This window comes from Dromaius novaehollandiae, chromosome Z (assembly GCF_036370855.1).
Source record: "Dromaius novaehollandiae isolate bDroNov1 chromosome Z, bDroNov1.hap1, whole genome shotgun sequence".
In the NCBI taxonomy this organism is placed as follows: Eukaryota; Metazoa; Chordata; class Aves; order Casuariiformes; family Dromaiidae; genus Dromaius; species Dromaius novaehollandiae.
In genome coordinates, this window is record NC_088132.1 from 60,774,657 (window position 1) to 60,800,117 (window position 25,461).

General features: G+C 38.1%; 1 protein-coding gene across 4 annotated transcripts in view; it reads right to left on the reverse strand.

Moving 5' to 3' along the window:
* LOC135324811 (splicing regulatory glutamine/lysine-rich protein 1-like) overlaps nucleotides 1-14,390 on the reverse strand; it is a 30,159-nt gene extending 15,769 nt beyond the window's left edge. For 2 of the 4 annotated variants that reach the window (XM_064501755.1, XM_064501754.1), the window contains exons 1-2: nucleotides 13,889-14,390; nucleotides 7,373-7,506 (exon numbers count right to left, since the gene is read on the reverse strand). In XM_064501755.1, the coding sequence (XP_064357825.1) occupies nucleotides 7,373-7,506; nucleotides 13,889-14,049 (295 nt within the window). In that variant the 5' untranslated portion in view covers nucleotides 14,050-14,390. Of the gene's footprint in view, nucleotides 1-50; nucleotides 3,630-7,372; nucleotides 7,507-13,888 lie in introns of those variants that run through there. The other 2 variants (XM_064501757.1, XM_064501756.1) reach the window with 2 other exon arrangements.
* Nucleotides 14,391-25,461: the final 11,071 nt, after the last annotated feature.

The window sequence follows — 25,461 nt, forward strand, 5'->3', positions numbered from 1 at the left end:
AAAAACTGAATAATGTAGACAATTATTTAACACTTTGAGCTATGGGTCACCTGTACTGGAAACTTAATGTTCATGAACCAAACGATATCAAGCATGGACGCTTTCCCAGGACGGTGTTTTCGCGGTGATCGAAAGTTGTTTTACACATGACAACCGTTCGTGTTGGCTGCATCACTAATAGCACACAGAACATCAGATACAGAAAAGAAGAACATTTTTTAAAGTTTAATCCCCAGAAATGGCAAATAACCAAATCAGTAAAAGAAAAAAAAAGAAAAAAAAACAAAGTACGTGCTAATGGAAATCTGTGCTTTTTCTTTCTGTGATGCTACCTACTTTCGCTGTAAAAATAAATAAAAATAAAATAAAAGCTACTGTGACTCCACACAATCCATACTACGAGTGAACTTGGGGAGGGGGGGGAAGGGCAAAAAAGTTTAGACCCATACTGTCCTTCACTCTAGGTCATCTCAGTTTATCTGAAACTTTGACAAATTAGCTGTAAATTTACTGAGATAGAAGAAAATCATACCTGATCAGGTAAGCAGGGGATATTTTCCTAAAATAAGCATTTTCTACTATTTCAATCACATTATACTCTCCCTGTCATGTTCATAACTTAAGTAGTATCTAATCTGAACTAAATGTAGTTTTCATTCAAAGTTAGTTACAATTGACTGCTAAATTAACCAAAAAACCCTCCAAGATTTAAGTGATTCAAGAGTTAAAAAGTTTAATAAATATACATATTAAATTTCAAATGCAATGGGATTTAAAGTGGTACAAACACTAAACACTGAACTGAAAAATTGCAGAAAGAAATTCTAATTATACTAGATATCCAAGACATACTCAAAACTGCAGATGTAACTGTATATATTCTATCTAATTGAGCCTTTTGGTATTATCTCATGCACTTTACTAATAAAAATGCTTTTTATTTAAACATTGTTTTAAAAGTCAAGGTATCTACAAATACTAAGCCAGTGCCTTCTAGTGTTTTGATTCAAATAATATGATTTCACTATAAACCCCTAACCCCAGGAATTTAACATGAATGTATCTGTATTTTTATCAAAAAACAAAGTATGAGATAAACTGCAAAACACTGTCCATTTTTAACTATACGAGTTCCACTAAACCCCACAGGAATCATGCTACTTAAACAACGAAAGAAGTGCTGCAAACCTGTTCTACAGATCTGCATCCCGGGATTGGATTACAGTTAGATAAGCCCAAAGGACAAAATAAATGAAAATTAATTTAAATGTAACAGGGGTGGAAGAGAAAAGATAAAGTAACAGTACCAACTTTTGTCTCATGACACCTATTTACAGACAGCTATTTTATTTTACATTGAGTTTTGAGACACCTTGGTCATTAACATGTAACAAACCAAATCACTTGCTATCTAAAGGAGAAAAATAGTAAAATCATTAGCACTTAAGAATTAACTGTGCAATAATATCTTCCATTGCTTTTCTTAAAAACATGCATGAATTTGAGTCATCATCACAATATTCAGCACTGATACAGCTCTTTACTGGTCTCATTTTGAAGTCAGGCATGCAATGGCAGGTATATTGGGTTTGCCTGACTGCTCACAAGAAATCAAGTACTTTGCTGCATATCCTGCCTACTGTGTAGCTAAACAGGCTTCTGAATATACAATTAAAATAACTGTGCATGCAAATTAGGCATACAATTATATATGAGTTCTTCTGAAAATCAAAGTACTTAAATGTTTTTCAATGATTGATGAACAGACCATTAGCAACCAGACTTTATCCTGAATCTTGCATCTTGCAATTAACTGGATATTCACGCAAAATTCCACATGGTCAAGAGACATTGCTTAAGTAAATCCAAGGACAGAAATGGCTCCTAAAACAGTACAGCTGCATTATAATTTAGATATACTCAATAATGTACATAAGTATATGCCTAATTTAAAGTATGCACTTACAAAAAATTCAGTATGCACTTAAGCAGATGAACTTAAGAGATGCTTAAATGCCCTTGTAAATAGGAACAGAGTTAGGCATATAACTAAACAGACAGTGAGTCAAATTCAGAAAGGTACTTAAATACAAGCCTAAACTTTAAGCATATGGGTCATCTTACTGAAATAAATGGAATTATTTATTTGCTCAAATTTTGCTTAAGGAATTTGTTGAATACGTCCGGTTATTTCAGCTACGAGTTGGTAACATTAGTTCCAGAATACTCTGGTCTCTCAGTTAGGTAATTTTTTTGTTTTAAATACAAACCAAACCTAGTTGGTCAATTCCATGCCACACACAAAGATTTGCTTGTTTGTTTATTCGAGGATGAAAAAGGGTCTATTTCTAAGGGTCTATTTCTACAAACAGAACTGTTTGAATAGCTGCCTGTATTTTCAGAGATACTGTCTTTTCACAAGTTTCCCCTCTAGTTTTTAAGACCAGGTCAAACTTTTTAACAATTCTACAGAAAAATAAAGGTTCAAAAACCCCGTAAATTAATATGTGAGACAAAATAAGCTCAAGACCTATTACAAAACTTAAAAGCTGCTCATAACTCTCCATAAACTTCTTTTTAAAAGGAATATAAGCTCACAAAAATAAACAACAGAACATGTGGGTTATGACACAACAAATTAGGTCACTGCAGCTTAAGGATAACTGCTTCTTTTTTTAACTCACGTTATTTAAAAGTTGAATGGAAATGACAAAGATATTTATTTTCTAACAGGGGAAAACAGACAAAATAAATATGCCACATATATCACATCCTCAGAAATATTTCTTAGAGGTTTTTGAGCATTTAGTTAAACTAACGATTCTATGATAATTTATTTCTATAACTTTTTGCCTTGCAAAAGAATCTGGAAGCAAACGTAGATTATTTCTGCATTGCCTAGAAACACCTTATGCTTCTTAGGCAATGTACAGTTGTCCTAAATGTAAGTTATGATTGTTACTTATTTGTATTACTAAAGCGGTTAGGAGTCCTAGTCAGCTTAGTCCATATCAGAATCCATTTTGCTAGATACTGTACAGAGAAAGTATCTGTGACAAGCAGGTACTAAACACAGTATTTTTATCCCCCTACAAGTGCTCCAAATAAATTAATTTCCTATTGTTTGTACTGAAACTACATATTTAACCCCCCTCCCCACAATCTGCTTCAGCAATAAATAAGTTTGTTCATTAAAAAAAAAAGTCTGTTCACATGTACTCTAAACGTAATGATAGGAATTGTTATGTTGCTTTTACTTTAAATCAATGTGGAATGCACACTTAGGCATTAAATGATTTCTGTGTGATCCAATTCATGATTCTGATTGGATTTAGCAGCAATGACTAAAGAGATTACAGCTACTGGCAATCACCCCTTCAACCGCCACAGCTAAATCCAAGAGAGATCATGAAGCAAAGCTCTTCCCAGCTGCAGTTCACAGTCTGGTGCTGTGAAAGTGAAACCAATCAATCTTAATACACTTGGCTGGGAGATGCTTGAGGGCAGACAGACCCCCTTGTCCACCACTTCCATTTCAGGGGTGGCACTCCGAAGAAAGAAGCTAGAGGGACAACAACCTTTTAAGTCACTCCAGCATGAAATGCCAGGTCTTGTGAGGAAGATGCCCAAGACACTTTTTTTTTTTTTTTTTTTTTGGGGGGGGGGGGGGGGGACACCACCAGAGCATGTGAAAATGCAACACATACCTACATACACACACAGAGAATCAATTCAATCTTCCCACAAATAACAGTGTTAAAAGACAATGTGCCTCACATAACACACTCCAACCAAAACCTCAGTCTGCATTTGTATGTATGAGCAGTAAAGGATTTTTCTAAACGTTACAGAAGACAAAAGGATAAAATCTTACTGCCACTGATCTCACTGGAGCAAGATTTCACCAGAAGTAAGTATTTCATGATATCTACTATCCAAGAAAGTTCAATTTCAGAAATCATTATTTTAAATTCCTCGTATTAGATGTAACTACAAAGCCTTCTTTTAAACAGGCTATTCAATCTGAAATGAAACTACTCTGCTGATAATAAGAAAATGGCAGAGTAAGATTCAGGGCTTTACTTTGTAAATTTCTCCAGAGACTAAAGTTTAAACTGTCCGTTTCCAAAATAAACTCATAAAGTACAACACATAAAAAAAAAAAAACCTTAAAATTGAAATATTTTTCACTATTCCAGTCTTCTGACATAGTGTGCTGATGGGCTGAACTTACACGCTTAAATGTATTCCAAAGCAAATTTATCCCCAGTTTACAACTCAAAATTTAGTTAATCATATTCTAAAATATCCACCATTCTATAAGCAGCTTCAAGACAACTTCAAAATGAAACACTGTGAACCCTTTACAAAACACCATTTGTACAGAACTGAAGTACCAGTTCACAAGTACAAGGGAAAGAGATTTAACAAAACAATAAAGGGACAAAATAAAAAAAGAAAAAGAAAAACAAAGGAAAGAAAGCAAAATAAAATAAAAACAGAGACAGGGCGTCCATCTTCAGCAGGCCAGACTTCGATCTCATTTCCCCCATGAAGGTTTCACTTGACGGCAGGTTTAGTGGCATGGCAAACAATGCCTAACTCAGGCAAGTGTAACAGGTCTGCCTTGGCCAGTCTAGTCATCTAATAATGCACAAATATCACACAGAGAAAACATACAAAACCAAATTAATAGTCAAAATCCATCTACCAGATAATGTGGACATAAAGTTTAGAATGATGATTAGGGTGGCATCTTTGTTATTTTTCAACCTTTGCTTTCTCAAAGTATAACATTTAAAGAAAAAAACATTGATACACAAAAAAGAAAAAGTCACATTTTGACAGTGTGATAACGTAAACTTCATTTACAATTACATTTTTGTTAAAGTGTTTGTTAAATGTCACAAAATTAACATTCTTTTCATTGAGTAATGATTCCCTCCTCGTACTCCCCTGATGTACCACTATTGAAATACACTCTAAATTTCAGATTTTATTATGTTTTTTAAAACCAAGTTTTCTGCATTCCATCTTACCTCTCCTTTATGTTCAATTCGACGCATGAAACATTTCAGTACTGGCACCGTTGGCCAGGACATAATCTGACCTCCCGGTAGAACATAGCCATTACTGCTTTTAAAGCCTGTGATAAACTCCACTAATCCCATTAAAAATGCATCATATGATGCACAGTGCAAAAATTTTGCACTGTGGTCTCCAAAACCAGGGTTTTCTTTTTTTTTTTTTTTCCTCCCACACAGTAAATTCCTCAGAAAGCTAAACCTATGTGAATTCTGATCTTTACAAATTAAAATCAATGATTCTGTAAAAGTTACATGCAAACAGCAACACGGAAAAAAAAAAGAATTTGATCTCACAACCCAATCACTTGTTCACCTAATCATGCATGAATCTCTGTAGCATCTAGAATGATTTGGAACAGAGTGACAATTGTTCTATAATACATTTTCTCAGAAATTCCCACATCAGCTACAAATGAGGTTGGAATGACAAGATTTCCCAGAACTTTGATTTTATTCTTCTTCCCGTCTTTGTCTACCATCAAGAGACACAGGAAAATGTAGCTTTACCTGCCTGTTGCCATATCACGTCAGGCAGTGATCTCATCACAAGAAAAAGACCAGGAAGTGTTGTTCATTCATTAGGCGGCAATCTTCCCTCTCTGGCAGTACTGAACCAGTGTTAAGGTCTTTTGGATGAAACATAAAACTAAGATCCCAAATCATTTATAGTCAATTACTTTGGGGTATTCTTTCAATAATGAGGAGTCTGGTCACACACATTTTGCCTACCCAAATCCCACTTCCAACCTTCGAGTGGATACAGCAATAGCCTCTCTGTAGCTTACGAGTAAATTTAAAAAATTAAACAAAAAGGACCCCAAAACAAGCCATAAAACAACTAAAAATCTAGACTTCACAAAGACAAAAACACGTGCCATATGCCCATGCTAACATGGCTGTGAGAACAGACAGTATATTCTAGGTCAGTATAACCTTCAGTTAAAGTAGTTTTAGGGTCTATGAAATTTTGGAGACTTGTCAGAGTTTGCCAGGAACAACCCAGATTATTATTTACAGAGGTACTAATCTCATGCTATCCAGATCATGACATGGCAAACATCCAAAAAAGATATTCTGGGACCACTGTAAACAAACTTGACCAAGTCAACAGCATTTTTGAGCCAAAACCTGATTCTTGCAGTAAGAGCTGTTACTAACAGATTTTTCTGGACTTGCTGTAGTTTACTGTTGAATCCTTCTAAATATTGTTCTTCATGGCAAAACAGCTACCGTGTTCGAAGCGCAGTGAGCTTCACTCCACTGGTTGGAACGTTCCCAGTCCAAAGAGGCAACAAGCCCAGTTCCAAATGGGCACTTAATTCCACAAGGATCCCAATGAAGTCAATGGGGCTCTACATAACTCCAACCACCTGCCTTCACACACTTCAGCAATATCAGGGCTATACTTCCTAGAATGGTATTCAGATCTTTGGGGATATTATCTTAACAGTAGGTATTACTCTTGTATTCAACATAGCTATAACAGTATAGCCTCAAAGCTAGCTGAAGGAACACCTGTAAATTTAGTACTCAAGTATTTCTATCTTGTTAGAAGTTACAAAAATACTTTACACTGGAAACATTCTGAAAAATGCACTATTGCATTTTTCAGGAGATACTGGTACTCCTTTTAGATTGTGGGTATGTACAACAAAGCCTTTTTACTGCACACAAAGTAGTATTCTCCACAGTAACAAGAAGGTAAAACTGAAATCTTTTTATTAAACTAGCAGCTAAACATTTTACATTCAAACAGTAAGCATCACCATGAATACAAAGTATTTTTAATTAGACAGAGCTAAAATGGCCAAATGCATACATCGCACACCTACACACATGACAAACTGGGGTTCAGTCTAAAAGAACTGGAAAAACAATCAGTTTAAAAAAAAAAAAAAAAAAAAAAAAAAAGAGCTACATTAAGATCCGAACTGCCTCATTCTTTCAGTGCTCATTGACTTCAGTGAGAACTTTGTTTGGAAATAAGTCCTATGGAAATCAAATCAGAGGGAAAAACTTACCTCCCTTCCCCCCCAATGTATGACAACTATGAAAAATTGAATTATCCTAATTTAAATCAATTTTTTTATCTAATGCTTAACTGCAATTGAATCTACGTAAATAGTTTTTTAATTCAATTTTCAATGTTGCTTTAAGAATTTTTTTTTCAAAAAGCAGTAAAATAAAATAACAACAGAGCAACACCTTCTTACAAGGGGTAAGCTTAAAACAATCAGCAGACAGGACAAAGACCAACATTACAGAAGAACATCTGAAATACCAACCTTCTGCACAGGGCACAACTATCAAAGCTCTGTCAATAAAAACCGTGTTAGTTAGATGCTGGGCCACACCAACACTCGATGCTTCACGAAACTTAATATAACATACTTTGGAGGAAAAAGCAAGAGGTGCGTTGCTGCAAGATAAAAGGAGAAAAACAATTAGTCATAATAAATAAGTGTATGCATGTATTTTTAACCATTACTTAATTAAAAAAAAAAACCAAAAACAAAAAACCCTTTCAGTCTTCCTGGAAAGGTACCCAAAAGACAAGAGTATAGAAATTTACTAGTTCACTTGCTTATCAGGTCACTAAAACTAAGCACAGCACCTCCTCCTCCTTAATAAAAATTTAGAGAAGCCAAAAGCCCAAATAAGCAAGATTTATTTTCTTTACAAATCTTGCAATACAATCAGCATATTCCAAATTACATAGTAAGTAGCACAAACCAAACTACACCACCCTTATCAAATAAATAATCTACAGTTAACCTTTTCTCCTCTGAAAAATCCTTGTTCAGGAAATCCAAACAATAAACCTATTTTTCAGTGGGTCCTTAAGACATTTGTCTGTATTAACCAATACTCTTTCGTAGGTTTTCTTTTGTAGAAGTTTTATTCACATTAAAAAAAAAATTCTTGCGAATTCTTTCAAATGTTTGTCTTAACTCATGAGCGTACCAGAAGTCTTTTTTATCATCTGCCTTAGTTTTGCATAATCTGGCACAGGATGACACTTGAGGAGGTAGGTAAGCAAGAGGAATTCACTCATAATAGGGAAGAATGAGGAAGAAAATCACAAATATGTATGTTGGTTAATTTGCTTTTCCATTAGAAAGGACACCAATAGAGATTTCAAAAAACACATTATACTGTAATCTTGATCAAAAACAAAAAAAAGTCTATTTTAGAAAACAAAGTATTCCCTGGTCAAGGTTTATATCCTTTATACAGGCAGTTTATTTCTCCATATGAAGGAAGTATGCGTAATGTCTTCAGAGAAAGAATACAGTTAGACATTGCAGCAGCACTCACCAAGTTCGGCTTGAAAAGGCCACCCGCCTTCTGGCAAAGCAGTAAATAATAGAAAATATGCTGCATGAACTGTTTCACTCTGACCCTCCCTCAACTGAAACAGAAGCACACTCCTAAAATTCCTGGAAGTACTAGAAGTAGTTCAAATTTAGCCCACAGGCTCCATGTTGTAATCCCTCAAATTCCAGGCAGGTACTCCCAAAATTGTTACATGGAATCTACTAATTAGCCTTCAGTATTTAAATACAAACTTAAAAGTTTTAGATACATTATTTCCTCATGTTAATTGCATAAGTGAACCAAGAATTTACACTGAGGCAGGTAGACTGGTAAGACAGTCCCAGAAAGGTAACAGCTAGCGAAAATATCTAGGAGAGCCAGGTGACTTCAGAATTTGAGAATGAAAATCAGAAACATTTAGGAATCTGTGAAAAATTAGAGACATTTAGGAAGAAAAATAAACACGGAGTGGGAGACACACAAGATCTTAAAAGAATGTTTCTCCTTAATCCCTTTAAAAATGTAACAGAAGTTACCTCTTCCGGATTCCTTTCTGCAGAAGGATGTTTAATGATATATATGACAGTCAAGCTTGCACAACATAGAAAAAATTGCAAGATGACTACAGTGCTTTAGCACATATGTTTCATATGTAAAGGTCAATGTTTTCAGTTTGAATTTTTCACATTCAGGAAGGAATACATGTATGGAATGGCTTCTGAATCGTCTAACTGCTTGAGTCGGAACATTTTCCAACATCAGAGCTGATAGGGAGCTATGTCTTTCTCAGTCCTCCACACAACTGTTTGCATACAGTTGAAAATCCCTCTTCTTATATTTTGTTCTCTTTAGGCAAATAATTCTGTTGATCACTAGTAGACTTGCCCTCAAAAGAATTTTCACTGTTTTCACTTCCAAACTGTTCTCTTGTGCCTCTACCTGCACTCTGTGCCAGAGCGATTTGGACCAAACCATGTTCTGGTATCTTATAATCCTACATATCCTGAAGAGTCAGACTTTTCTCACTGCAAAGATGGGTTTTATGGCAATGGTCAAACAGCACCTTTTTTTTTTTTCTTTTTTTTTTCTTTTTTAAACACATGCCAGTTTTTAAACCAAAATGACTGAAATCCCCAGTAAAGATCCTGTGGTCCAGACTATTCAAGACTTCTAACATCTCTAGATTTTTTTTTTTTAAATCATTGCGAACAGAAAAACATAATTCTGTTTTGTAGACAAGGCTGTTCAGGCCCCATAAATAATCCTTATAAATTTCAACATCTACAAAGCTAGCTATCACAAATGTATTTTTCACAGTATTTTTTCCCCTATGTTTCCTGGATTTCAATCACAAAAGCTATTTGGAAAGTTGCATTAAAAACTACCGTAACATCAGAACACTGCCGTAGCAAGGCTCTAAAAGGAACTCTTGTACCATGAAGTCAAAGTTTCATAGGAAAGTTTTTGACACGACTGACCAAGAGCATTAAAACCAAGACAGCAGACAGATGAGGTATGATAAAAGACAATATCTGCTAGTTTCTTTAAAATCTGATAATAATCAAATATAAATTACTTGAGTGAAATAAGTAGATAACAATCAATACCCCTTTCCCACTTCCACATAACTTGCAGTTGATCACTGGTGTCATCCAAAGTCCATAAATGTTTTTACATTTTACAAAGTTTCAATGGAGAGCTTTCAAGAGAGCAGAATACATAGTTCTACAGATCAAGTCAAATTAGAAACTTTCCTAGAAATAGGTAAATACAAATAAGAGCCACCAATAACAGGTACATCTGATCCACTGAAAGATTATTCATAGCAATGCTTCTTCAATAATAGAAAGATTCTTGTCAGTGCCAGTGACAGGTAGCTAAAACCAGAATGATGACCATACGGAAACAATTTCTTCAGTTCCAAGAGCTTCCAGTGCCCTCAAGGCTGACTCTGAAGGGGGACTACTCACAGTTTACATGGGCCTCTGTGGAAAATATTGGCAATAATGAAAAAGCATTTACTGCTATCTGCCATGCGAAAGCCTTTAGTACACAAGACAGCAATATAAGGTAGAAACTTCCCCATCAAGAACAATTCTTTCAGGAACATAACAAGCATTCCCTTAAAGAGATGTCTGATAAGCAGTGAGCAAAGATACTGAAGGAGTTTTGACCAGATGAAAATAAAAACATGAAGTGACAAATTTTAACTAAAAGCACAGCACAATTTAACTGAACATTCTTAAAAAAAAAAAAAAAAAAAAAAAAAGCGTGGGGGAGAAAATCCTCCCAATCACTTTCGGGTAACAAAGTAAATGACCCTGACAGAAACTGCTATTTTAAAATTGAAGCCCTAAAATATTGCTGGGAAAAGTCACAGGGTTCAGGAAGCTTCCTGGGAATCCTGAGGCATCATCTTAAAGAACCTGCTTTTCATTTAAAGCATTAAAAAAGGAGACAGTTCATATTTACTTGTATACCAGCTATAATAAAATCTCTCTTCCTCTCCAGATTTAGAATGCTTACAAGACCTTTATTGGCAGGTTTAAGTGAATGATCTCAAATAACATATGATGCAATGCATTCCTCACAATTTTATCCTGTTTTCCTTTTATATTTTCCTTTAACATTCATTATATTTACATTCTTTTTACATTTGAAATAATATTAGGTTATCTAAACTACTCTCGTATTAACATGTTTTCTATTTAATGTAACCTGTAAGTAATTATAGTTAACTTTTTAGAGAAATCACCAACAGAACTGGAAGTTCACATCCATTAGAAATAAACAGTCCCAGAAAAGGCAATGGGATTACAAATATTGCCATGAATCTCTTAACTTGAATGCCCTATTCTTTCAGAAGGTGGTGGATACAGAAGAGAACTCAACTTCATTCTTCTGCAAACTCAGGCTTGACTGTAAGAGAAATATTTTGTGTATATGCCAAATATATGCCACACAGAGTCAGACAGGTTACAGTCCTATACAATGCAACATGTAACTTTCTTTCAGCACACTGCTTTACCTTTGAAATAGTTATTATAACTCCTTTAATACTATACCATATATTATTCTTGAAACAAGAACTGTTGGCCTTAAAATTTTTTTAATTATGTTCTTCTAAATAAAAGGCTAGCAAAAAGGGCCCCAATGATGGTGAAAGTTTCTACTTACTTACATAATATAAACATTCAGCAAAGACTGAAAGCTAGCAGGCCACCTTCCTCTTATGCCTCAGAGTAAAATTAATTAAAAAGAGCATACAAATAAATTTATCACTCAGTGATCGATATCCATGAGACCTGTATTTCACTAATTCAACTTACTGAATCATGTTTTTCAGCTAGAAACCTGACTGCAAGGAGAAGTTTCCCCCTGTTCCATGGAGGTCATCAAATTCAAGCTGTGAAATATATCTGAAGAGTTTAGATTTCTTACAGAAATTTTTTTACAGCTAAGACTGGGATCACATAAATTTTTGTCTGATGTTGACTCAAAAAGCAAATTTCCCTTTTAACTAAATTAATAGACTTAATTTTAAAACTCGAGGCCTTGAATCATTAAATACCTAAGGAAAAAAAAAGTGACAGAAAAGGAATTTTTATAAATTATATACCTACTCCAGCATGCATTGCAAAAGTTATAAAATACACAAAATCTTTTTGCTCATGACAGTTTTGCTACCAGTGCCCTTGTCAATGAAAACTATTTTCTGAATTTATCATAACATTATTTAAGTATATTTTCAGAGAGTCAGCATGGAGCATGCCTTTTTTTTTTTTTCACAAGGGAGTTAAATGAAATCCTTAGGTTTTTCCGAGGTACTAATTTCAAAGTCAGGTCAGATGTCCAGAACTATTCAGCACGGAAATGCATAATTCTAAAAATCACGCATAAAAAATTGCAAATGAAACTAACAGTAGTATCTATCCTATACTACGTCTGAGTACTAAATTAACCACTCAGGACTGATATGTAGTGTTATATATCATATATATTTATATATTATTTTTATATATATACACACACATATATATAATTGGACATTTCCAAGCCAAACCCTGCTATACTGGATTTTAGTTTTTTTATATTATGCATATACAAGAATCTATATGTAGACACAAACATGATTTTCATATGGATGTCAAGAATATATCTATTTATTTTAAAGTCTGCTACATAGAGTAGTGAAAAATGAGAGCATCAGCTATATCAAACAATATATTCAGGAGAAAACTCAAATTTATTGAGAAGTAAATGTGGAACAATTCCAAAGTATAAAAAAATCAAGAAAACTGTAAACAAATCCCCATAAATCCCTTAAAGGCTGTTTAAAACTTGTTAAGGCTGTTTTACACCTATCTTTGCATGAATGGTAGCTTGTTACATATGCTTTATATGCATATTAAATCAAATCTCATTTTTCTGAATGGTCCTCACTCAAACTATCCTTGCCAAGTAAAATCTACTAACAGCTAAAAATAGAGAAATATCAATTTTTCTGCCACTTAGTTTTAAAAATCTAAATTCTCTTCCTCTGAACCTCTTCCTCTGTATTAAAGTATTTGAATGTGAATGACTTCCCCCACATACTATCCCTATTTAATTTTCATAAGAAAAAAGACAGATACTTCCAAAGGGCACATCTGTCATTTGAAGATCACATCCCAGGATGATGGATGTGTTGGGAAAAAAATTATCACTCTCTTTTCCCCCCCGATCAGTTGGCCACGATCTATCTGATGTTCACAAGACAGCAGCATCTCCCACCTGAGCAGATAGCTCGCGTGCAGCTGACACGAGAACAGCTACAACCGGGAGAAACGCTTCATGGCCGTTAGCAACTTTCATTTACTGTACGGATGGTACCGAGGGCATTTCCGAGCACAACGCAGGCACCGCCACTGTTTAAGCAGCGAGGCCGGCTGCTGCCGGAGCGGCCCTTTCTCGCAGGCGGCCTGGCTCCCGGCCGGCTCCCTCCGCTCGCGAAGGACGTGAGCAGAGACAGAAGAGGGCCCAGAAACGCCTTCGCCCTCACGGGGATTTTCGGGCAAAGCGGGGAGAGCGCTCGGCCGGGAAGCGCGCTGGGGGCAGGCTGGGACCACGCGCGTCCCCAGGCGCAGGGTCGCGGCTCAGCGCCCCCAGCCTCCCGCCGGCGGGCCGCTGCCCCGGCCGCCATCACCAGGCCGCAAAACCCGCCGCGTTCCCACAGGCCGCTCAGAAGATGCCGCGGCTGCTCCCCGATGCCGGCCGAGACCGCCATCTTAAGTTCGGGCGAAGTGCCTTTCCCCCAACGCTCTTCCCATGCCAAGGGGCGGGACCACGTGACCTCCTCCCCGCGAGGAGACCTTCGTGCCCACATCCAAGATGGCACGTAGGGCCTTCTTTCTTGTCCCTTCTCTGCACTCTCCCGACCCCTCTAGGCCTCTTCCTCCTCCCAAGTCTCTATAGCTCCGGAGGCCGGCACAGGCCTCACTTACTCCGGGGGATAGAGGCGCAGCTCCTCAATATCTCCCAGGAAACCGAAGAGAGTCCGCATCTGCTCACTGGTTACTGCCGAGGACAGATTCGTGACCTGGATTACAGATGTGGGGCCCAAGGGGAAGCCGAGCGGCACCCCAATTCCTCCGCTGTTCATCATGGCGGAGCCCGCACAACCTCTCCGCTCGCGGCGGTGCTACACACAGCCAAAGAGGCGGACCTGACGACAGAGCGGAGCGCGCGGCGCCTGCCAGAGCGTCCCAGCTTGCGGACGCTCTAGCATCGGACTCGACTGCTCTCTGGAGGTGTTTCTCGGCGGGCAGCCGGGGTGCCCGCTCGCCTGGCGCTGGCTGAGGCTCTTAAGGGTGCAGGCGCCGCCGCCTTGCTCAGCTCGGCCTCGGCGGGACTCGGCGCTCAGAGGAGGCGAGGGGAAAATTCCCCGCATCCATCCGGTTTCCGAAGGAGTCGGAGGGGGAGTCCCGCTGCGTAGGGCGGGCTCAGCGCCGGGCCTCAGCCCCGCCTAGAGGGGGCGCGGGGCCGCGCGCGCCGCCCGGCCGTTAACGGCCACGTTTCCCCCCCTCCCCCCCGCGGCCTTCCCTCACGCGGGCGCTGCCCGCTCGGAGCGCGGGGTCCCAGGAGACCGGCGTAGCCGTCCTGGCCGGGGTGGGAGGGAGCAGCCGCCGGCTCCGGGGGTTGGGGCGGGCGCTCGCACGGCAGGGAGAAGGAGCGCGTCTGCCTGGTCGGGCGGTTGGGGCAGGAGAGGCCGTTAGGTAGCTCCTTCGCATGTGTAAAAGGTGCAGCGATAGGGACAGCGCAGCTGGCTAAGCAGGAACGGGGCCTAAGTATCTTGCTAGCTGGTTTTCCTATCCTTTGGCAAAGTGAAAGGCTTCCTTTTTTAAACCTAAGTATAAAGTATAAAACCCCACCTTTAATGGGTAAGGTTTGCTCAGAAGACTGATTGTGCAGGAAATCTAAGTGCTATGCTGGCAAATTAAAATACGCCCACAAGAAATTAAAACATAGATAAATTACCCACTTGAATATTTTATTGGTAGCCCGGTTCAATAAAAGGCTGTTTAATTACACTAGTAAATGAACCTTTTAAAGCTTTTATCCTAACTATATTTAAACAAGAGTAGTAGTAATCGAACAGGTTGTTAATGACTTTTTTATAACTTGACTGGGGATCTGTCCCAATTACTTTGATTTTTACTTGGAGTTACAGTTCAGATTCTCTTCGGAAATTAAATTGACCAATGAGAATGAGACTGAGCACTATGCATGTGTGTGATTAGTATATTAAAATTTAACTGCAGTCTTTTTTTTAGCTTAAGTGGTGAAGATCTGTGTACCTTGGCACTGAAAGAATAAGGTTTCTGTTTCAGGTGTGAGCATTGTAGCTTTTAAGACCTTCATGTCCCAAATCTGAACCGAGAAGGGACTGAGGTAGTACTGAAGCTATCTGGGCTGAAAAAGAACAAATCTGTGAGACTCCCTGAGCATGTAGGTCAGTTGTTATGGAATCTTCATGGTAAGTCAGGGTAGCGCTTCATTTATTGATGCTTGTATATTTGGATTGACAGTGAGCTAGTACTTTAGAAAGGATCTGTTACAGAACTTTAAATAAAAGAATTCTCAGGCAATTGCTTGGAGTTACGTAAAATTACCTACCTATATGTTTCATATAGGTGTTTATCTGAGGTGTTTATTTGAGAATTCTAATTAATGCACAGTCATACTCTTTTTCTAAATGGAATTCAGATTCCAAAAATACAAGAATCAAGATCCAAATTAAATAATTTCTTTATGACATCCCTACAGCTTCTTACTTAGTCCAAGCTTAAAGCAGTTTAAATCCTTAAAATAAGTTTACCTTAAATCCTTAAAATAAGTTAAGCTCTTTCAGTATATATTAGGCAAAACTAAACTCTGGTATGATTATTCTACCTATAGGGACATTACGTTAAAGATTTCCTGTGCTTTGGCCAGTATATCCTATTCAAAGACACAGCAGAGATTTGAAACTATTACTATAAAAAGAAACTATTACTGCTTTGAACATTTATGTCTTTTCTCTATGCATCTCAGTGGAGGGTACCAGTGAATATTAGAGCTCATTTTTCTAAGAGAAAAATTCTGTGATGTCAGATATCCTTTTTCAAGTTTTAATAAAACAGAAGGCAAAACGCCACTTACACTTGATGTTTCAGTTCCCACAGGCTGAAATTAGCTTGGGGAAAATATAAAATAAAATAATTTAGATATCAGAAGAATGGCAAGAGAAAAAAAAGAAAAAGCTGGCAGCCTCGTTACGTAGAGGTTGCTGTCAAAATGCCACAAGCAAATAATGAATTTGCTTTAGCCAAACCGTTGAAAGTTTAAAAAATAATTGAGGAGCCGTTCCCTCTCCTATAGTAATACCCAGCATAATAGAGGAGAAAAAATAGGTAAAACTGCAGCAGAGAAAATCAATGTGCAAGCATTTTATGTTAATGATGACTCAAAGGAGGCCTAGAAATTAGATTTTTTTTTTTTTTTTTTTTTTTTGGAAGTGTCTAATCCATGGCTGGTCAAGTGTGTGTTAGTATTGCTCTCTTTCCTTCTGTTGTCCTGCAGAATGAATGTTTCAGTGTTTGCTGTAAAAATAAAGTTCTTAAACCACTGAGTGGACTGACTGGGGGTGTCAGCATTCAGCACCAAGGCTGGATATGCAAATTCTCAGCCCTTCAGCTGGATGAGGGAATTGAACTCGGGCCCCCAGTGGCAAGTTCTCTAACCTTTAATCTGAAGGGCTGATGCTCAGAACAGGCTGGACGCAGGACCCCTAGTCACAAGTTTCTGAATTTCAGTAGAGCTTAGATGAAGGTTTGCTACCAAGCCAGAACCTGCAGTGTCAGGAGGCAGTTCTAAACGTGCCCAGAGGCAAACCTTCCAATGAAAAATGTTTTACTGTTGAAAGCATAGATAGCTATAGGTGGCAGCTGAAATATGGTGTGGTTTTAAGAGAAGCCAGAGCTGATCTAGAAGATACTTATGCCAAAAGGAGCAGTCACACTCCCAGGCATGTGGTTTTACCTTCTGTGTTTGCAGTTGTTTGACCTGCTGATGAGCTGGCACAGCTAAGTGGGCAGAAAACTTTTTTTTTTTTTTTGAAAGAGTGTTTTTTTGCCTGTTTAGCCAGCTGAATCAGCTCATTAAGGTATGAGGGTACTATCAGAACCATCACAAGAAGGGGGACAGCAAGGCTGTTCCCTTTGGCTATGGTGAGCCATGAGATCAGTTCATTTTCTTTGTGAAACCCCACCCTTAGGCTGCTGATCTAGCATGTCAGCTATTTGTCATGTATATATTATTAAATAAATTCCCAAGGAAGCATTTCTGAAGAAGGAAGGAGCAAATTCGTGTACAAGTTTCTTTCACAAGGAAAATTAAAATGAAGGCCAAAAAAAGATTGTATTCTCTCTTCAGTTGATAAAGTGATACACATTCACATAAGGAACAAAGATAGTTGTACCAGGGGTTAAACCTACGTTCTTGTCCCTGACCCATTAATGAGCAAAACTGCCTTCCATTTCCACTCTGAACATAGAAGTGGAGTTAAGACTAAAGGCTCCAATAAAGGAGAGGACATCAGTCATATCCTTTCCTAAATACCCTCTCCTTTGTCTGTGACTGATGATTTCTTAGGTGTTAGAAGGAGCCACCCTACAGTGTTTGACCAAACAGTGATCAGCAACTGAGCTGGGTCCTTGGTGCAGCTAGAGGTGACCCCCCCTGTTTTCCTTTTGTGTCCCATTACTGGCCTGCTCCTGCCCAGACTCCCAGAGCCCAGCAGTTCATATTGGACAATGCTGTTCATACCAAAAGCTTAGTTTTAACAAGGTGAGCAAGGCCATTATAAATCCTAGCTCCAAAATTGATCTTCATTCTGGAGACTGTGATTTGGCCCACTACCATACACATACCAAGATGGTGTAGGCTCGATAGCTGAAATGAACAGTGCTGCCACTAATACTTCTTCTCCAGAGCTCCCAGTAGCAAGAGCTTCAGAGCTGGCTTCCCTTGTCAACTCATCATCAGTGCCATTAGCTGGCAGGAGGCAGAGCTTCCCCAGTGGCTGGCAAGGGAGGCATCTCTACACACAACCTGGCAGTGGAGGTTTAGCTACTATTTAGAAGGACACTGAGGCTCTAGACTGGACTTTTCTCCTTAGCAGGGTGGCAGTCTTCTATTGGAGCATCTCAGGCTAGTGTTTTTGTCTCCTTTTCCTCTTTCTTGACCTGTGTTAAGTCTAATGTTTGGAACAGCAGCCTCATCCAGCCTTCTACCCTATCTCCAGAAAGTAGGAGTTAAAAGGAAGTAAAAACTGGGGGAGGGGAGGGGGGAAGAGGAGACGGGATTGTAGCTCATGGGGTAGGGTGCGGAGATCACCATGTATTGCTTGACACATTTTTTCAGTGCCCATGAAGAGGCTAGTTACAGATATCATAAAAGTTAAAATAATAATAAAAAAACCCAATAAACTCAAATAGCTGGAGGGATTGAATCAGCTCCCCATTGCTTTTCTGAGCATGGATACATTACCCATTGCATTTCTTCAACATTTATGTGAGGAGACTGTTAAACTTCCTCGCATGTCATAACTCCTAAGTAGCTTCTGAGGGATAGTAGCATGCATCCTCAAGCCTTCACACTGTGAGCCTTTCTGAAAGCTCTCTCTACACCACTTAAGCAAGCTAAATAGTATCCCTCGGTCATTGCTGAAAGGTAGACAGACATTCTGTCTTTTGAGTGGAAGATAGAGAAGTCTTCATACATCTCTGCACCCCAAATGCCACATCCTTGATCTTATGTTTGAACCAGATATAAAGTGGCAGGACAGGTTATCATCCAAGGAAATTAAGAATGGGCCAACATCAATCTCCTGACAATCCAAACAATACATTTTTACTGAGCTCCAGTCCTAGAACTCTAACCATGATTTCAGAAGATCCTTTGCAACTGCAGAGTTGCCCAGAATTGATAAAGGTGCTTGGGAGAACAGTTTTACAGTCACTGCATTAAATTCTCAAAAATATGCATTAACACTTTTCCTGGAAGGGGAAAGTTACTCTTTAATTATGCCTATTCATGATAGGTAAAAACAGGTGCAAACTACGCTTTGAAGACAGACAACTGATCTATCAGCAACCACAGTGCTTTGCATTGTGTATTCTAAATATATACCATCTCTTTCTTCTCTTTCCTTCAAAGTTTCTCCAGAAATTAGACATGGTGGGGTTTTGCAATTCAAAAGAGTCCCCTGGTTAGCACAGTTTTCAGATACCACGAAGGCAAACAATAAATGTTAAACCATCTATACACTAAAAACATGGATGTTCATGTGGATAAATAAGCAATCCTTGAAAACAAAAAGTTTGTTTGGTTGATTTTTTTAGACATACAAGGCAAACCTGAGAATACAGAGAGCAAATACTAACTTTTTCATAAATTGTATTTCCTGGCCTTCACATAAGTTTCAAAAAGCAATTACCAGGAAATGTTAATTGCAAGTAGCAGTAGCAAAACATTTGCAATTCAGAAGCAGGTTACAGTGAAACCTGTTTTAATGATCAGGAAAAAGAGTCACTTTCTGTCTAAGAAGTGACCTTTAAAGCAGATGGTGGGCTGCTGGAGGTGGACAGACAGAAACTTTAAGTCTTTTTTAGCCTTCAATTAACTGAGCATACATGTTGTTTGAAACTGTTGGAGGAGCTACACCTTCCTTAATCTCTCCCATAAGTCTGTGGAGATTCTGTGATATCCGTGCAAAATATTGAAATGGAAAACTTTGCAGGGACATCCAAAGGCCATGGTTGTACAGTTGCTGACTAACTGCTGCCCTCTTACCTGCTGCTGTTCTGAAAAAATAAAAAGAGAAAGATAGTCTCTTTGTAGTGTTTAGCTACCATTCTCCAGTGTGGAGGTATCTGTAGATCAGAGTTGATATGGCAGTTTATAAAATTCTGAGAGGGAAATGATAAATAAAAGTGAAAAAAGGAATTTCTTATAGACAGTTATTTCAATCCCATAGGTATAAAAAGAATCACAAAAATTTAACTCTTAGATTCTTAGGATTCATTCTGACCTCACACATGTGAGCACAGCTCTGTAGAACTTCAGCAACAATTCATGGATGTGTGTCTGGATAGAGTTTGTCCCTCCAAGTTTTTAGATTATTAAGGTTGTGCAACATGCACAAGGTTATTTCCTTAATCTCACAATAACTAGGGACTTTCTTTCATATTACCAGGCTTTGGAACTACATTGTGGCTGGAATTACATCTTATTTGTGCAAATCACTGCCAGGAACACATATGTAATCTTAATCCAATGTGTACAGATGCCTTATTTGTTACTAAAAAAGGGTTGTAGAAGAGAAAACGCGTAGGCAGCAATTCCTTGACAAAATACAACTTCATAAGGTTCAAGCATCCTAAACATAAATTCAAGAATCCTAAACATTCCTAAATCCTAAATTTAAGGATGTTGCAAAAGCAATTTAAGAAGTCTTACATGCATCACCATCTCTTCTACTCTAGCTACAATGTTGACAAAATACGAAGCTTTTTTTTTCTTTTTTCTCTCCCCTACCCTAATTACCTTCACTGTCATAATGGAAACTCTTTGTTTTTAACTTTAATTTGAAAAAAAGTTCAAGTGCATCTGCTTGTGTCATGGAAATCTTCTCTGAGACTCTGCAGATACAAGAGCCTAAACCCCCACCTGTACAAATAAAGAGACAGCCAGAGTATGTGCTTATCAAGTCAGGAGATGGAGACCCTTACGATGGCAAAGGCTGGAAGCTCATGATCCACAGGTCCACAACTACAGGCAAGGTACAGTGCCCTGGTAGCAGCAGAGAGGCTGGGAACTCTGCCCAAGGAAGCAGCCAAGCCTGAACCGTGCAGGAGCACCAGGAGGAAGTGGTGAGTGATAGCAGTGGGAGACTCCCTGCTGGAGGGCACAGAGGCCCCATCTGCCAACCTGACCTGCTGTGGGAAGTTTGCCGCTTACTGGGGTCTTGGCTCTGTGACGTTGCAGAGAGAGACCTCTCACCCCGATTGCTCTTCCACGTGGGGCAAATGGTACAGCCAGGGGAGACCCAGAGCATATCAAGAGTGACTACGTGGCTCTGGGGGTGAGGGTCAAGGGCATGAGGGCCCAGGTGTTTTTCTCCGTTTAAACATAAGAACTCCCCTCCCCCTGCACTGTGAGGGTGGTCAAATGCTGGAACTAGTTGCCCAGAGATGTGGAGTTCCCGTCCTTGGAGCTATTCAAAACCTGACAGGACACTGACCTAAGCAGCCTGCTCTAGTTGACAGGGCTTTGAGCAGGGGCAGGGGTTGGACTAGACAATCTCCAGGGGTCCCTGCTGACCTCAAATAGTCTTTGATTCTGTGAGAATAAAAGGTGCTTTCCTGAACTGAGTTCACTTATTCAATCATTCTTAACTGATAAGAAGCTTGGGAAAATACTTTTCAGTTAACTTTCTGTAAGAGAGACATTCTTTAGTCATTCTGAGAAAGTCATTGAATATCCATTAAAAGGCTTGCTATATTACTCCTACCTTGCTCAGGATGTATATAGTCAGTGCAGGTCTACTAATTATAGTCGACTGAATGGCTCATCCTTTTATTGTGTTTTTTTTTTTTTTTAACATATATTCTTCCTTGCAAGATCTTTGAACTACTTCAGTAATGTTTTCCATCATCATCTATCTTTTCAAGGTGAGAGAATCTAACAGACTAATTCTTACCATCATTGCCAAAACTGTTAATTAGAGAGAACCAGCAACACTGGTTTTCTTTGATTACAACTTCACTGAACAGTATTTGAGGAAATGTGATCAACAAGTGAGACTAGTGTTACTAACTCAAATAGGAGAACATGCACAAGCAATTTCATAGTTTTTTCTGTTCTTCTACAGTAGAAGGAAACAATGCTTGACTTCCATCAAGCTGTGATTAAAAACAAACAGCATTTCTGGCAAGGAAAGCCGAGCTGCCAATTGCCTGGTTAATGTTGCAGCAAACAACGTTTAGGAATAGCTCAGTAAATCATACAAAGTACTGTAATGCTTTCTACTAGCCAGTCGGCACATAGAATATCAAAATATTATCATCAAGCTAAGTACAACAGTAAGATGATCTGCAAAGAGCTTTGCCTGAGAAATCTTTATTTTATTTGGGTATATGAAAGTCTCAGTGAATTTGCATCACTGTCAGCAAAATGGCTAATCCTAAAGGTTTACATCTGCCCAAAGCATTTGCCTATATGTCAAACTGCTTTTTCCACTTGCCATAATATTTTTCATCAATCACCAGTTATTCTTTGTGTGCTTCTGTAATGTCTGTTACTCATCTTACTGTAACACTCTATTAAACAAAGAAAAAGATTAATGTTTATATTGTTCAGGGAAAAACAGCACACATGGCAATAGGATGGCCATTTGACTTTGATACTCTATTTGATAGGTGTTTTTCAGCTGAGTATGGTTGTCAGATAACTAGATGTTTCAGTGTAGGCTATTTACATATCAACTCACTTTAGTACTTCTGCAGGATGCTAAAGATACTATATTCTTAGTTCTCTTTTTCAATCAGACTTTCATAATTCTGCAACTATGAACTCAAAAAAGGAAACAACTAACAGTTCATGAAAAAAAAGTCAAAACACAAACAATTGCATAAAGCAGTTTGAGTTTAGGGAATTTTTGACATCTGAGACTTCAAGAAAAGCTCAAGTGAATGGTACAAATGTTTAAAATAATGCTGTCATTTAACCATAGATAGCACCTTTGGTTCTAATGGTTCTCATTAAAGCATGCAAGTAGTGTGTTCAGGGTTTGTTTTGTTTGTGTTTTTTATAAGATGGTGAACTTTTAACTTGGTCTTTCAGTATATGAAAGTGATAAAAATAGACATATATCAATCTGGTGAAGAGATACAAATGAAAATAAAGCCTTTTTCACAGAGTACTTTCACAAGAAATATTAAAATGCCAATGAAAGTTTTTATATTTGTATAGCTCTTGCTACATAAGCTTGTTTCCATAAATAACAACTTTACACCATATTTCTTATAATACAACTACATTTCCAAAGTTTTGCATAGGTGTTTGGGAGGGGGATGTAGTACACAGGGTACAAATGTGCCTCTTACAACCAAAAATATTCTTTCTCTTGTGAATTAAACAAGAAGCATGACATTCAAATCCTACTTTCCTACTACTTCTCACAGTGGACTGCCGGTTCAAAGTGACTTCTGAGAATTCTATTATTTTTCTTAGTTTTTGCCCAGACACGTGCCAGGTCAGGTCAGAATATTTTTCTGCTTCTTGTAGTCAGTCAGGAATTTTACTCAATGTATAAATTCATACAAAAATGCTTGCCAAGCTCTACAGGTGGCCAAAACCTCAATTCTGATAGTATGAACTGCTCGAAGTGGGTTGTTAACATTAAATCTGAAAACAACAGCATAAACCTTGCCAACATCCAGAGTTATTTCAAGGCATTTTATTTTGGAATAACACTGCACATAGAAGTAGGAATTTAGGAAATACCTACTTTATTCAAATTCACACCTCAGTTTAAGTTGAACTAACTTTCAAGTACATATATGTCAGAAAATGTTAACTTTAAGCATTTCACAGATTATAGATCTTATTCTCAATCCACAGTTCTTCCAAAATGCCAGAAAATGCTTTCATCTGCTTCCCACCATTATACTTTTCAGATTTATCAAGGTGTGCCTTACTATGATTTTTTTTAATGAGGTTGTTGTGTAGTAGAGGCAAACATCTTGCAGAACGCAAACTATTCTATGAAGTTCTCTTATCAATGACATCTAATCTCAAAAATGAAATAAAATGCATTTAAAAAGACAAAGACCAGTTTTATATCTCTACCCAGAACCTTTTTGGAAAGATTTTTCTAGCATAAAATTTCTCTGTTAGTGAATTATTTCTCCCAGCTGAAATTTTAGCTCAAATCTTAAAATCCTAAACATACCGAAATGAACGGATGAAATCTCAATTGTCATGCTGACAGCTTTTCAAATATCCTGCCTCGGATATGGCAGTAATCGATATAAGCCATCACTGTTAAATTGAAACAGGTTTGAGATTTTTGCATCTGATTTTTGTTTGTTTTTTTTATGGCAATCACAAGAAAAAAGTTAGGATTTTTGCATTTAGCATAGCAGTATCAGTTAAGAGTTACATTAGCAGCTATGGAAGTGTGTTTTATAAAAAAAGTTGGCCTTTTCCCTGTAAAATTGCTTAAATAATCAAAGCTGGAATAGTGTTTCTTAGCTTTCAGTTCTTTTTAAAGTTATTCCAAAATAAGATGATGGAGTTAGTTGACAACCAATAGCATCTGGTAGTACTTTTATCTCTGGATCTTTAGGTGCATGTTAACAGCAAAAGACCATCACCACCCTTGACAGACTGGGGAAGTGAGCCAAAGCAGGTAAAAGGTAGATTTGGAGACAGAAGCTGCATCCAGTTATCATTTCAGCCCAGCATTTCCTCAATCACTTATGAGATCTGTATTTGTTTTCCAGACAATACTGCTTGGATTACAGAAGCATGTCTGCTTCAAAAGGAGTTTTTAGAAGACCTTCTTTTAAGCTGTGTACAAGTTCCAGACATGAATTTTATAAGTTTACAGTAGCATATGCATGTGTAGGAGAGGAAGAGAAAGTATTTTAAAATTCAGCTTTTTTATTTTTACCCTACTTACGCTACTAATAGAAATCCTGCAGCCATCTTCCCTCGAACTTTGCTTGCCTGATACTACCCTTAGTCAATTAATGATGTTCTGATTGCCTTTAGTTAGTTAGTTATTTTGCAGAGTTTGCTGAGAGATGTTCCACACGCAGGTGGGCACAGTCCTGGGCAGCCGGCTCAAGCTGCCCCTGCTGAGCAGGGGACTGGCCCAGGCGAGCTCCGGTCCCTAAACCTCAGAATATTGCTTGTTGAGAGGAGCACAAAGGACACCCTCCTCCTAGCCCACTGACCACAATAATTAGGCATCACCTGGGCAAAGGGCACACAGCACAAATAGCCTGATAACATAGCCCAGTGGCTACTGCCCATGCTCAGGTTGGTAAAGTCCTTAACCTGAGAACAGTTCATATATTTTAATGCATTTACTACTTAATGTAAAATGCAGAAAAGCAGGGACCCAAGCCAGAGGATGTCCCCTGTCTTCCACAGTTGCCCTAATTATTACATTATAGGGTCTTGTTCTCTGTCTTGCTCCTTTCAGACAAAGGAGTCTATAGTAAGTCTTCTACTTCCTGATAAATTCTTAAAATATACATTATATTATTATTTCTCTTTAATTGTATCACCACAGCTGCTGGCAGAAGCGTACAGAAGAAAACATTTTGTCTTCATATAAACTTTTATCCAATGTCCATATTTCAAAGTGAAATTTGGGGCAAATAAAGCAGTTTTGAATAAGCAACAGGAAAATTGAAATAATCTTTTAGTCATGAAAATTTACTTTCTTAGGAGTTAATTATGT